We start from the raw sequence: 13129 nt of genomic DNA, 5'->3' as shown, positions 1-13129 counted from the left end.
GCTAAACTAGATGGGATTAAATTTAAGGTGAGAGAGGAACAGGAGAAGAGGAGGCTGGAGGAGGAGCAGGGCCAGCAACAACAACCAGGGCTCCAGCCCGGCACAGAGGCCCCCCAACCAGCCCAGCCCGTCCCTCAGGCAGCCCCCCAGCCAGGCCAACAGGCTGCCCCCTACATCCCCCCACAGCCCGCCCAGCCCATGGCTCCCCAGCCCATGGCCCCCTACATCCCCCCTCAGACAGCACAGCTGGGGCCACAGGGGGTTCCCTATATACCCCAGTCTACAGGGCAGCTCCCAGTCCCAGTATCGGTCCAGGTTCCAGTCCAGACAGAATCAGAGAGGCCAGAGGTGGACCAGTACCCACAGCAGACTGAGACTGGTCTGTACCTTCTGCCTTTTTGCTTTCAGGGCTCTGTATTATTGACCTACATTATAGTCTTAATCTAGTGTTTATGAACTATCAATTGACAAACCATCTCCCCATTCTCTACCCCTCCCTCTTTCAGCCAATCAAATGACAGATGGTGCTCAGGGTTCCTCAGTCCTTCATGAGACGCACCCGGTTCAGCCGGTGATGTCATACACCTCTCTTCCCAGTCAGCAGCCTCAGCCACAGGCTCCTCCTCCTGTCCAAACAGACCCATCACGTCAGCCGCAGCAGACCATGGTGAGTCATTAACGTGGCACACACAATGCATTTTAATATGTGCTCACAGTAACAGTACCCAACTCTTGTCTCTGCATTTATCATAGTCCTATGTAGTTTCGATCTCATTCTCTCTCCTTCTCCCTCTGTCCTGTTTGTCAGGTGGCTCCTGCTGCCCAGCATACCACTGTTGCACCTGGGACTCCAAGCTCCCAGCCTGCCCCTGGGGCCCCACAACAGGTACACGTCGCCATCACAATACAACTTCACCACCACAACACTGCTGTTCCTCAGCTGATCACACCTAGATCAACGATCAAAACACTATGAATAGATCTGGATCAGAGGCTTCTGTAGGCTCTTACCAAAAGGCCAATATTAGCATGTTGTTGAAAACATTGGTGGACCATCTCACTTCTCGCTCTTTCTTTCTGTTTCTTTATGCGTTCCTTTTGGTTCTGTTGTTTTTCTTTCTTCCTATGCTTTCTCTACTTATATTTTCCTCTCCATCCTCTTTCTCATTCTCTTTTTTCTGCTCACCTCTGTTCTCTCCCTCTTACCCTTTGTTGTATTTTGTTTCTTATTGTAGTACGGAGGTTACTACCACCCACCGCTACCCCCTCAGGTACTTAACTGTCCCTTGCAAACGCACACCTCTTCCCTCTACTGTCACACCCATCCTTTCTCTTAACATATACTGTTTATATGGTATACATACACAATTTATATGCTATCCTTCTGCTATTTGAGTAGTGTGTGTACTGTAGAATCCATGCTATAAAACCTGTACTGAGGCTATATGAGACTGATTTATAGTAATCCTATGTGATGCAGTAGGTAAGTGCCTGGGGGAGTTGCATGTTGGATGAGAGCCAGTGTGCAACTGAGGTAGTTAGGCCTCTGGGGGAGGGATGGTGGGTTTGTTTGAAGAGCAGTGTGTTGGGGAATAGATAATGAAGAGAGAGTCTTGTCTGTCTTCTCTGAGATATGGCCGTTTGATTGGTGCAGATCTCTTATCTCTGTCACTCACGCTACCCCCTGTAGGTGCCCCCCCAGCAGGTGACGTTGCCCCCCTCTCAGCCCATCCCTCCTCTGCACCTCCAGCAGCCACAGCCAGAGGGCAGCGATGCACCTCAGAGCTCAGCACTACCACCTCTCCAGCCTGGAGCCCAGCAAATACAGGTGAGACACCCACACCAACACATTGGTCAAGTGCACAACAACCCCAGCGTACCCTCATACCAACTCTAAAACACTCAGACAATCTACAAACAAGGACACAGAATGTATTCCATCTAGTAAATGTTTTATCGCGCATGTACGGTCTCGTCATTCTTTTCTATTCTTTCCCTCTTTTAAAAATTATTTTTAACGGCTCTGTGTCGGTCTCCACTCTTTCATCCACTTTCTTTCATGAGTTTCTCTTGCATGCTGCTGCTTTTTCCTGCATGGCTGTCAGTCATGGGCCAATGAACCAAGCCCTCCTATCATGTCTCCTCCAATCAATGCAGAGCACCTCTACTTCCTCTATCAGGCCACAAACGTCTCTGTGATGCAGGTACCCACAGGCCAGGGGCAACGTGTGTGATTAGTGTTAGTTGTTAGGCTTGACATGTGTTGGTAGTTTAAGGAGCCTACAAACAGACACACATGTCCTATGAGACGTAAAACCTTGTACTTCCTGTTCACCCCGCTACCATCTAGAAGGTGAAGACAGTACAGGTGCATCAAAGCTGGGATTGAGAGACTGAGAAACAGCTTGTATCTCCAGGCCATCAGACTGTTAAACAGTCACCACTAGCCGGCCTCCGCCCAGTACCCTGCCCTGAACCATAGTCACGGTTTCTAGCCGGTTACCACCCGGTACTCTACCCTGCAACTTAGAGACTGCTGCCCTATGTACATAGTCATTGAACGCTCATCACATTTAATGTTTACACACTGTTTTACCCACTTCATATGTATATACCAGTGGTTACCAAGATTTTCTTAGTCAAGATCACTTTGAGTCAAAATGCAAGCCGATATCTACCGCTCAGATTTTTTTTAAACATGATTTAAACGTAAACCTATGAGGTTTGTGCAGTAGGCTATAGGCCCAATACATTAACACTGCATATTGGCTATGCTTGAATTGCCCTGCCAATGTTCATATCAGAACATTTTAGAAATTATATTTTAAACCATTTGGTAAGTGATCACACTGGTAATATTACAGCTGAGTCAGCATACATTTATTTTAGAATTGTTTTGATTTTACTGGACTGATGGCCTGCATCTGATGGTCAGCCTGAGGGGAGGGAGAGTGCAGCGGTGAGGCTGCCTCTCACCTCGCTCACTGTTCATCCGCTCTCCCTCGGCTGAGAAACTGTCTTCCAGCTGATGGCAAAACTCAAGTCGCACTGCATTATTTCTGCCTCATGCACCATTCATGTTGTTACTGCTATGACCAGAGAAAGTTAAAATATTCCTGGATATTAAAAAAGACACAAGCTGCTAATAATAAGGCAAGCGTATGGGAACACTTTGCTATAGTAATTCATTGCAGCTGCAGTGCTGGTTGTAGTGTGAGTGGAAGGAGGGAGAACACACTTTTTATGGCTTATAACGATGTTGAACAAGTTTTTAAATCTCACAGTATCAACTTTGCTGTACGTTCAAGATTTGTTTTTACAGTCTATGGCTCGAGGAAACTGTGCAGACAGTGATCTGAGCTATCTGATTGGCCAGTGGTAGGCCTATAGGTGCACTTGATTTGTTCTCTGGGCCTGCCGGCTAGATGGAGTTCTACCTTCAGACGTGTGAAATGGTTCAAAATGGAAACACTAGGGCTGCTGAATCAAGTGCACCTATTGCCAACAGCGCAACAAATAAAAAATAGGAACGCAAGGCTTTGTTGTTTTTTTACAGAAATGTTTGGTGATCAACTAGGAATGCCTTGGAGATCGACCAGTCTATTGCGATGGACCGGTTGGTGACCAGTGTTATATACTGCATTCTAGTCATGGCTAATCCTATATAACTACTGCTGTACATACCTTTTCTATTTATATAGTGTCCAAACGGTTCATTATATGTATATACATTTATATTCCGGTCTATGAGAGTGCTCGGTGTGATATATTAAAACATCTGGATATGTATATTGTGTTTTTCTAAATGATTGATAGGTATTACTGCACTGTTTGAGCCAGAAACACAAGCATTTCGCTGCACCTGCAAAAACATCTGCAAATCTGTGCACGCGAACAGTAAACTGAGTTGATTTTAGTGTGTTTGCTCAAAGCACTGCTAATTCCTTGGTCAGATCACACACCTTTTAGTGCTTAAGGTGAAGACAGATCCAGCCCTTGCTTTCATGCCTGACATGACATGGTTGGAAAGCTCCTTTAACAAACAGTGTGTGTGTGATGATGTTTCAGGCCTCTGTGATTGTATCCCAGCCGGCGCCAGCCGAGCAGGCAGCAGGACCGACAACACTTGTCCCTCAGTCTGTGGAGAGGTAAGGCATCACATCATCTCTCCACAACAGCCCTAGACCTAGCTCACACCAGAACGCCTTTTCTGCTACTCAATATGTTCTATTAAAAATACATATTTATATGGAACGGCCCTGTGTTCATCGTGATGTCCTCCTAGTAATTGCAAAATGTATCTCTGTCCCCCCCCCCCCCCCTCTCTTCCTCTCTCTCCCCCCTCTCTCTCTCTCCCCCCACCTCTCTCTCTCTCCCAGTTGCCTGTCAGACGCAGCGTCAGGTCTGAGTGACGGCTATGAAGGGGCGTCGGGTGGTAGACACGAGGGGCGCTCCATGATCAAGCGGCACCAGCGGCGCTCTGTACGCAGCCGCTCTCGGCATGATAAGACCGCCAAGGCCAAGCTCAACGTCCTCAATGTAAGAGTCACTTTCACCTCAACTCCCACATTCTCCCACTATCTCCTCGGCCCCCTTTGTTGGCCATATTTCCATTAACTTTCTCAACATACCCAGGTTTTCCCGAAATACTGGTTGGAGGATTCCAACATTTCTGCTTATTCCCTACTGACACTGGGAATCTTCCAACCGGGATTCCAGGAAAACCTGTGAATTCTGGGGAAATTGCAGGATTTCTACAACCCTATGTTGACCTTTCATCCTCTTTCTGTCTATACAGATGTCCAGTTGTACACTGAACAAAAATATAATATTAATAAAAGATCCCCAAAATGTTCCATACGCACAAAAAGCTTGTTTCTCTCAAATGTTGTGTACAAATTTGTTTACACTCCTGTTAGTGAGCATTTCTCTTTTGTCAAGATAATCCATCCACCTGACAGGTTTGGCATATCAAGAAGCTGATTAAACAGCATGATCATTACACAGGTGCACCTTGTGCTGGGGCCAATGAAAGGCCAAAATGGGCAGTTTTGTCACACAACACAATGCCACAGATGTCTCAAGTACGCCCAATCGGCCTCACAACCGCACACTATGTGCATGGCGTCGTGTGGGCGAGCGGTGTGCTGATGTCAACGTTGTGAACAGAGTGCCCTGTGGTGGTGGGGTTATGGTATGGACAGGCATAAGCTATGGACAACGAGTACAGTTGCATTTTATCGATGACAATTTGAATGCAGAGATACCGTGACGAGATCCTGAGACCCATTGTCATGCCACTCATCTGCTGCCATCACCTCATGTTTCAGCATGATAATGCACGGCCCAGTTCCTGCTAATATCCAGCGACTTCGCACAGCCATTGAAGAGGAGTGGGACAGCATTCCACTGGCCACAATCAACAGCCTGCTCAACTCTATGCCAAGGAGATGTTGTGCTGCATGAGGCAATTGGTGGTCACATCAGATACTGACTGGTTTTCTGATTCACTCCCCTACTTAACAAAAAGTTTACTAAAGGGGACGCATCTCTGTATTCCCAGTCATGTGAAAGCCATTGATTAGGGCCTCATGCATTTATTTACATTGACTGATTTCCTTATATGAACTAACTCAGTCAAATATTTGAAATTGTTACATGTACATTTCAGTTGGTGTCATCTGAAACACCAAATAAAATGTTGTTTTTCACATGCCCCCAAATACAACCGGTGTAGACCTTGTCATGAAATGCTTACTTACAAGCTCTTAACCAACCATGCCATTTAAAAAAAAAAAAATTAAAGTAACAACGAGGCTATATACAGGGTGTACAGATACCGAGTGAATGTGCGGGCGTACAGGTTAGTCGAGGTAATATGTATGTAGGTAGGGGTAAAGTGACTATGACTAGATAATAAACATTGAGTAGCAGCAGTGTAAAAAGTTGTTACGAAGCCTTTTGGACCTAGACGTGGCGCTCTGGTACCTCTTGCCGTGCAGTAGCAGAGAGATGACTTGGGTGGCTGGAAGCTGGTCCCATGTAGCTCAGTTTGTAGAGCATGGTGCTTGCAGCGCCAGGGTTGTGGGTTCGATTAAAATGTATGCACTCACTACTGTAAGTCGCTCTGGATAAGAGCGTCTGCTAAATGACTAATGTAAAATGTGGCTGGAGTCTTTGACACCGCCTAGTATAGAGGTCCTGGATGGCAGGAAGAATGAACTAATCTTTGTGTGTCTGTTTCAGATCTCCAACCTGGGAGACCGGGTGGCAGAGTGCCAGCTGGAGACCCACAACAGGAAGATGGTGACCTTTAAGTTTGACCTGGACGGAGATAACCCAGAGGAGATTGCACAGATCATGGTAATGATAGTAAAAACACAAGCACCGATTTGGATTGTATTGAATCTCCATCAAATGTTCCCTAAGGCTCTGTAGTCAAAAGTAAAGGAATTTGATATTTTATTTTGGTAACTCCACAGATCTATGTGGATTGAAATGGGCACGATTTGTGGGTATTGTAGTTCAATATCTGTCCTTCTCTCAGGTGCTGAGTGAGTTTATCCTGGAGAGCGAACGTGAGTCGTTCATCGAGCAGGTTCGTGAGGTCATCGAAATGGCGGACGATAGAGAGGGCATGAAGGAAGGCTACGCTCAACCACCCTTTACACAGGTAACATACTCAAACAACACACAGCAACACGTCATCCTTCACGTACCCACCCACTAACTCCTTGGCAGCCTTTAGCTGACATGGTGTTGTCCTTCTCTCTCTACAGATTGTGGTAGATGACCCCTCACAGCAGCCTGACATGCCCACTCATCTGCCTGGTAAACATGCACCTACACATTACTATCTCTACTGAAAGATGATTGTCTGAGCTCCACCTCCTCACCCCTTGACCCCTCACCTTTAACCCATTGCCCCCCAGGTGTTCCTCCCAGCGTTGCAGCTCAGGTAGTCCACTCTGCAGGCCGGAGGTTCATTGTCAGCCCTGTCCCAGAGTCCCGTCTGAGGGAGCAATTCTTCGGCCCTCCATCTGCTAACACCTCGTTTGGGGATGAGCCCCCTCAAGGTGAGAGGGACTGGAATCTGTGGGCCATAGAGTGCAACTAGAACTCTCATAGGATGTTAGAACGCTGTGTTCCAAACATGTGCCCCTCTTCCATCTCTGGAATATTTGAGAACTCTAAAACATGTTCCTTGATGCATATACCAGTATGTTTGAAGTCATGATGATAAACTGTACACTTACAACAAGTAATTTATGTAAGTGACTCTGTGTTCCTCCCTTCAACCCCAGTGAGTCTGGGCCTGTCCCTGTCTGCCCCCTCAGGCCACCTCCAGCAGGCCTTCACTGAGATGAGGCAGCCGCATGGGGAGAGACGAGCCACCATGGGTCACCCAGCCGAGCCAGACACCAGCATAGTCCCCTCCTCCTTGCGCCCAGCCTCCCCTCTCTCCCACCATCACCAAACCTTGGCTCCCCCAGAGGCTACAGTCCCCACCAACACCAGCTTCTCCACCCTGCCTCCTGTCTCAGTCATCCCCTCTGGGTCCTCCACTCTTCCCCCCTCCACATGCCAAGTTGCCACCGGGAGGGTGTCTCCAACCCCAGTTCCAGCCCCTGCATCTGCTACCACTGATCCCACCCCACACCCCCAGCCTGGCTACCAAGCTGCCCCCTCTCAGCCTACCCCTGCCCAAATCACATCCCCTCCTCCAGCTGCTCCCCAGGCCACCCCGGCCCCTGTCCCCCCAGCTGCTACCCCCCAGCTGGGAAGCAGCTCTGCCCCTTTCCCCCCTGTCTCTGGAGCTCCACCCAGTAACTCTGGGACTGTGACCAGCTCAGAGCAGCACCCTGCAGCTGACCTTGTTCCTATTCCGTCCTCTCAACCTATCCCTGAGTCCATACCTGTCACTCAGCCCACCTCCTCCCAGTCCCAGCCTATCCCTGCCTCTGTCCCTGTGGCACAGTCTGCAATGGCCCCCACCCAACTTCCACCCTCTACCCTGCCCTCCCAACCGTCCCAGCCAGGGGACCCAGATGGGGTAGAGTCCCAGTCCAAGGTCCCTGGTATAGATGACATACATGCCCTGGATAAGAAGCTGCGCTCCCTCTTTAAGGACACATCCTCTGCGGACACTGGCAACACTGAGACCTCCCCCTCCACAGGGACCATCTCCCCTCCCCCCGGGGCGGCCCTGGTGCCCCCCTCCAACCTGTCTCTCACCGCCGGGGGACAGGGAGCTCAGGGCCCCACCGTGACCCCAGGACAGGGCCTCACACCAGGGGGACATGCACAGACACCTCCAGCCAAGCCTGGTCAAGCCACCAGTGCACAGGTACAATGGACGGAACTGTCTTTGTCTAGTGACTGAGAAGATACAGTATTTGTACTAAATGCTTTTCCCCTCTACTCTTTCCTCAGTTGTAACTTGGGTTTGATTTTCTCCCACCTCGATGATAATGAAATCTTCCTGTGTGTCTGTGTCAGGTGTATCCTGTTGGCTCCGAGCAGGCAGGCACCCCTACCTCCGAGCAACTGCCTCCATTCCCAGGACCAAACCAGGTTAGTTCTTTTCACAACTTGTTGCTCTGAGAAGTTGTAAGTTGTGTGAGTTTTGTAGGTGTGTGGAATAGGTGATTATTTACTGTTGTTAGGTATGCGTTGTGATAGTAGTGGTGAGTTATTTTAAGTGGTACTTTCTGAGTGAGTTGTGTTAGTATGTTTGTTACTGACATGTCTTGTTTGTGTCCAGTCCCAGCAGCCTGTGGGTTTTCTGGATGGCCAGCTAAGGAGAGCTCTGAGCCCAGGGAGCAGTGAGGCAACCTTGCCCTCCACAAGGGTCGTTAAACTGGGACGCTTCCAAGTCTCCGTTGCAGCAGACGCTAGCACCGGCAGCACTCCTGACCCCTCCAACATTGCCTCCTCTTCCTCTCTCACCCCATCCTCCTCATCCTCCTCCTCTTCCTCCCTCTCCAGCCCGGAAAACACCCTCCACCGCTCCTCCTCCCTCCTTTCCAAAGGGGTCCGGAGAGGAGACTCCGTAGATGCGCTCTCTTCTGTCCCAACACAGCCCACCACCATCGGACGCTTCCAGGTGTCTACTAGTGCCAGCACTGGCCCCAGCCCTAATTCTGTCTCGAAGGTGGGCCGTTTTTCAGTGATGCCAGCCGCAGTGAATCCCACGGCACCTTCGGGGTCTAGCCCCTCCCATCAGAACGGCCCTTCCTCTTCGACCTCTGACCTCCGTAGCTCCGCCCCCGGCGTGAACAGTGGTTCATTTAACCATTACATGACCAGCGACAACGAGGACGACTCAGGGCCTGAGGACGAGGCCTTCCAGAGCGAAGTCAGCTGCCTCCGAGAGAAGTATGTTACCTTCACTCCTCCAATATTTAACCTGTTTGCTGTTTTGGGCTATATTTCTCTTATATTTGTTTATCTCAATGGGATCACTTGATAAAAGGAGAGGGGTGACTGTTGTACTGGATTTTATGTTATAATTAGGGATGTGATGGTCATGGAATTTTGGATGACGGTAATTGGCCAGCCAAATGACCCAGGCCTCTGTAATAACTGTTAGAATAGCAAATAAATACGCAGTTTGCTCCAACAACTTGCTTGTTTCAGCAAGGAGCAACAAAGTTTAATCACATTGTTAAGAGTCCATGTTACAACAGAAACTGACTCAACTGCATGAATGCCGTCCCGTCTTTAGTCAGCTGTTCCTTGTAACAACAACAAAAAATAAACAGTTATGAGTCATTTTATTTTTATGACGATCTTCATCCATAACCTCCGGTTACACAGTAATTGTGCCAGCACTAGTTACAACCCTGCCCTCTCCTCCCCTCCACAGACATATGATAGAGATCCAAACCCTCCACTCACGGCAGAAGGAGGAAATAGATGCTCTGTTCACCAGGCTGGGTAAACCTCCTCCTTCAGCTGTCCTCTCCCCCGCTATGGCCGGGGGCCGACGTAGGCCCAAGACCAAGGCCAGCAAATCAGCCCGCAGCAGCGCCCAGGCCAGCCCCCAGCACTCGGGTAACCAGAGTTATGATTGGTCTGTCTGTGCACTGCTGAATGAAAATTTACACGACTGCAAGCAACAACTAATTAGTCGATATTGAAGGGTAGAGGCTGCTAGATTAGGATGTGTAAATGTAATGTGATCCGTTTCTCTCCTCTCAACTCTCTGGTTGGTGTGTGTGTTTAGGAGCCCCAGTCACAGGCCAGATCCCCCCAGCGTCCCCACCTAAGCAGACGTCTCCCCCCACTGCAGTGGTCTCTGAGTCAGACAGCCGGACTTCCACCATGGGTAAGCACACAGAGCTGTTTTCCTATTGTCTATGCGCCATCACTACAGGTTTTAAAAAGGGGAAACCTAAGCAATATTCCTCAAATCAAGAGATAACTCTCCAGAAGAGAAGCCAAACTTGATTGAGAAATGAGTTGGCTTCCCAGGTTGAACTCGTCCCTGTGTTCCTTCCAGGAGTGAGTGGGACCAGTTCAGACAGTGGAGTGAACACCAGCCAGTCTCAGCCATCAGGCCCTAACATAGCGCCGGCCCTAACACAGAACCGAAAGGGCACGTTCACAGACGACCTGCACCAGCTTGTTGACAACTGGGCCCGAGATGCCATCAGCCTCTCCCAGGGCAAGAAAGGACCTAAGGGGACAGCCCAGGGACCCGGACATGACGTAAGGCCACACTTCTCAGTCTAAAGACCAGTGTATCTCATAGTTTTTAGCTCTATTTTACATAATTTTTGCCCTTTTTTCTCAATTGTAGTTTTGAACGTGTTATGTGCTAATGTAACTAAACTGAGCTTCCCCTTGTCTTTCCCTCTTATGGCCCCTCCCTAACTACAGATCCCTCTACATATCCCTCCACAAGCAAACATGAGCCGAAAGTTTTCTGCCCCCGGCCACCTGTGCCCCACCCTCCCGTCTACCACCCTGGCAGGTGCTCACCTCCCCATTACCACTAACCCCTCCAACCCACTCTGCCAGCGTCAGGGCTCTCTAGGCCCCCCTCCCCAGGGATTTGGCTATGGCACAGCCCCCTATAGCGCTCCCCAGTGGGCAGGACCCTGTCAGGTGGGTCTCCTGGCCCAGTACCAGGCCCCTTCTGCAGCCTCAGCTCCCCTTCAGCAGGCCTTCCACATGGGAGCCACCCAGAAACCTGTTAGCAACCCTGGAGGTCCCAACCTGAGGCCCACATAGCCCAGTCTGCAGCCCTGGACCTGGGTTAGTAAGGCTGGGCTGATGGGAACTGAGGGCAGTGAGGAAGAGAGCCATAGGAGGACAACTACTATCTGACGTTCTGTTTCACTAATTGGTGAGGTGAAATAAAGAGGATGCGGTGAAAATGGAGGAGAGGAGGCTGTGGTTCAGTCCTGTCAGACAGAGAGCGATATCTGTCAGTTGGAGGGAGAGTGCAATACATACCCACAGCACACAATCACACCTTCACCCTTACCAGGGCCCAGTCTTTTCTGCCAATGGCTGTGGAAGCAGGCTGTGATTGACATTTGGGTTTGTCCAATGAAAGCTATGGACCCAGGGGCACAACTGGCAACGGCCAAATACATCTGTTGAAAGCACCATTGTGATCTCATCATTCCCTTAAACAGGAGGGTAGGGAGGGGGAACTCTTAATCACTTCTTGACTGTAACTGGCCTTAAGCTTACCTAGGACAGAGTTAGCAGATGGAGAGAACCCCCACAAACACATACACATGCGCCTCCTAGCACTACTGTCATTGGCTGAGATTGAGGTGTTGAATGGTATGAGAAACTGATTAATTGTGGGTAACAAGTTTGTATAATGAAAGGAGAGCAAGATATGTAGAGAAGCAAGGAGGTGGAAAGATGGTGAATGGAAGTTGGTTAGGTACGGTTATAGTGGATAGTGTTTGGCTAGTGTTACTCATTTGATCGCCATGCAGTAATAGCAATGTGAGGAAAGGAGTGAGTCCCCTGTGTAAGAGTGGCCTTAAACCCCCAAACACATACACATTGTCTTTGTATATAGAGATATTTCTTGTCCTAAGTTATGGTTATATCTGTCCCTCTGAGCTGGTCTGATGTGATGTTCTGCCTGACTGGGTGTGTTAGTTTCTTATGAGACCATCACCTAATGTTAGTGTGAGCTAAGTAACAGACCTGTCTGTAGATAGTTTATTAATACCTACTTCACCTGTCTTGTCCAGGCTTTGGATTTACCCTGAAGTGACTGTATCCATGAGTGATTTAGGTTTACGCCTTAGCGTCTGGTTAGGCTCAGTGGTTTGAGTTGTTGGCTTCAGCTACTGTGATCATTTGGTTTTCGACCTTAGCTACTGTGTCAGTCAGTTGTCTCACACCTCACCACCTGGTGTACTGTAGTCACTCTGGTAAGCAAGGCCATGGTCCTTGGTACAGTTCTGTTAGAAAGGCATTACATTCTTGAGGCATAGGGTTATCTCGCGAGTGAACGGTGCATGGTGTTCACACACAGACCTCTACGCAATGTCAACAAAAACGTATTTAACCTTATTTCCAATTGTCATCTTTCAGAATCATGACAAATTGTCTGGGGTTTCTGTGGCTTGTTTTATGTGTATATTTTAAATAAAAATACAAAAGATGTTCTTTATCGACCTGTTCAGCGATCAGATTTTGATGTTTCACAGTAATTATTAAAGGTTGTTAAACAACATGTAGTTAAAGGAATATAAAAGTGCAATTGCAGGGTTATTATTAGTATTATAATCTGTCACACAGGGGAGTAGTTATGTGCTTCTTCTGCTCTTATCATACACCACCCTGTAACTTTATCTTGTTTTACTGTGTGTGTGTGTATATATATACATTTATATGTGTGTATATATACATATGTGTATACATACATATATATGTGTGTGTCTATATATATATATTATGTGTGTGTATAATATATATATACATATATACACATGTGTGTCTGTGTGTATATATATATATATATATATATATATATATATACACGTGTGTATATGTATGTGTGTATATATATATGTGTGTGTGTGTGTGTATATATATATATATATATACACACACATATATACACACGTGTGTGTGTATATATATAGAC

General features: G+C 48.1%; 1 protein-coding gene across 2 annotated transcripts in view; it reads left to right on the top strand.

The window, feature by feature from the left end:
- Positions 1–12914, top strand: part of LOC120066365 (serine/threonine-protein kinase WNK1-like) — a 63102-nt gene extending 50188 nt beyond the window's left edge. The window contains exons 9-26 of one of the 2 annotated variants that reach the window (XM_039017682.1): positions 28–379; positions 507–667; positions 809–886; positions 1236–1271; positions 1691–1828; positions 4069–4148; positions 4380–4539; positions 6247–6363; positions 6548–6673; positions 6780–6831; positions 6933–7076; positions 7305–8347; positions 8500–8574; positions 8765–9378; positions 9869–10056; positions 10229–10330; positions 10505–10713; positions 10885–12914. In XM_039017682.1, the coding sequence (XP_038873610.1) occupies positions 28–379; positions 507–667; positions 809–886; positions 1236–1271; positions 1691–1828; positions 4069–4148; positions 4380–4539; positions 6247–6363; positions 6548–6673; positions 6780–6831; positions 6933–7076; positions 7305–8347; positions 8500–8574; positions 8765–9378; positions 9869–10056; positions 10229–10330; positions 10505–10713; positions 10885–11238 (4029 nt within the window). In that variant the 3' untranslated portion in view covers positions 11239–12914. The remainder of the gene's footprint in view (positions 1–27; positions 380–506; positions 668–808; positions 887–1235; positions 1272–1690; positions 1829–4068; positions 4149–4379; positions 4540–6246; positions 6364–6547; positions 6674–6779; positions 6832–6932; positions 7077–7304; positions 8348–8499; positions 8575–8764; positions 9379–9868; positions 10057–10228; positions 10331–10504; positions 10714–10884) is intronic. The other variant, XM_039017684.1, reaches the window with a different exon arrangement.
- Positions 12915–13129: the final 215 nt, after the last annotated feature.

The sequence above is a fragment of the Salvelinus namaycush genome, chromosome 21 (genome assembly GCF_016432855.1).
Source record: "Salvelinus namaycush isolate Seneca chromosome 21, SaNama_1.0, whole genome shotgun sequence".
Lineage (NCBI taxonomy): Eukaryota > Metazoa > Chordata > Actinopteri > Salmoniformes > Salmonidae > Salvelinus > Salvelinus namaycush.
The sequence above is the reverse complement of the archived record's forward strand: the minus strand, read 5'-3'. Positions and strand labels throughout refer to the sequence as shown.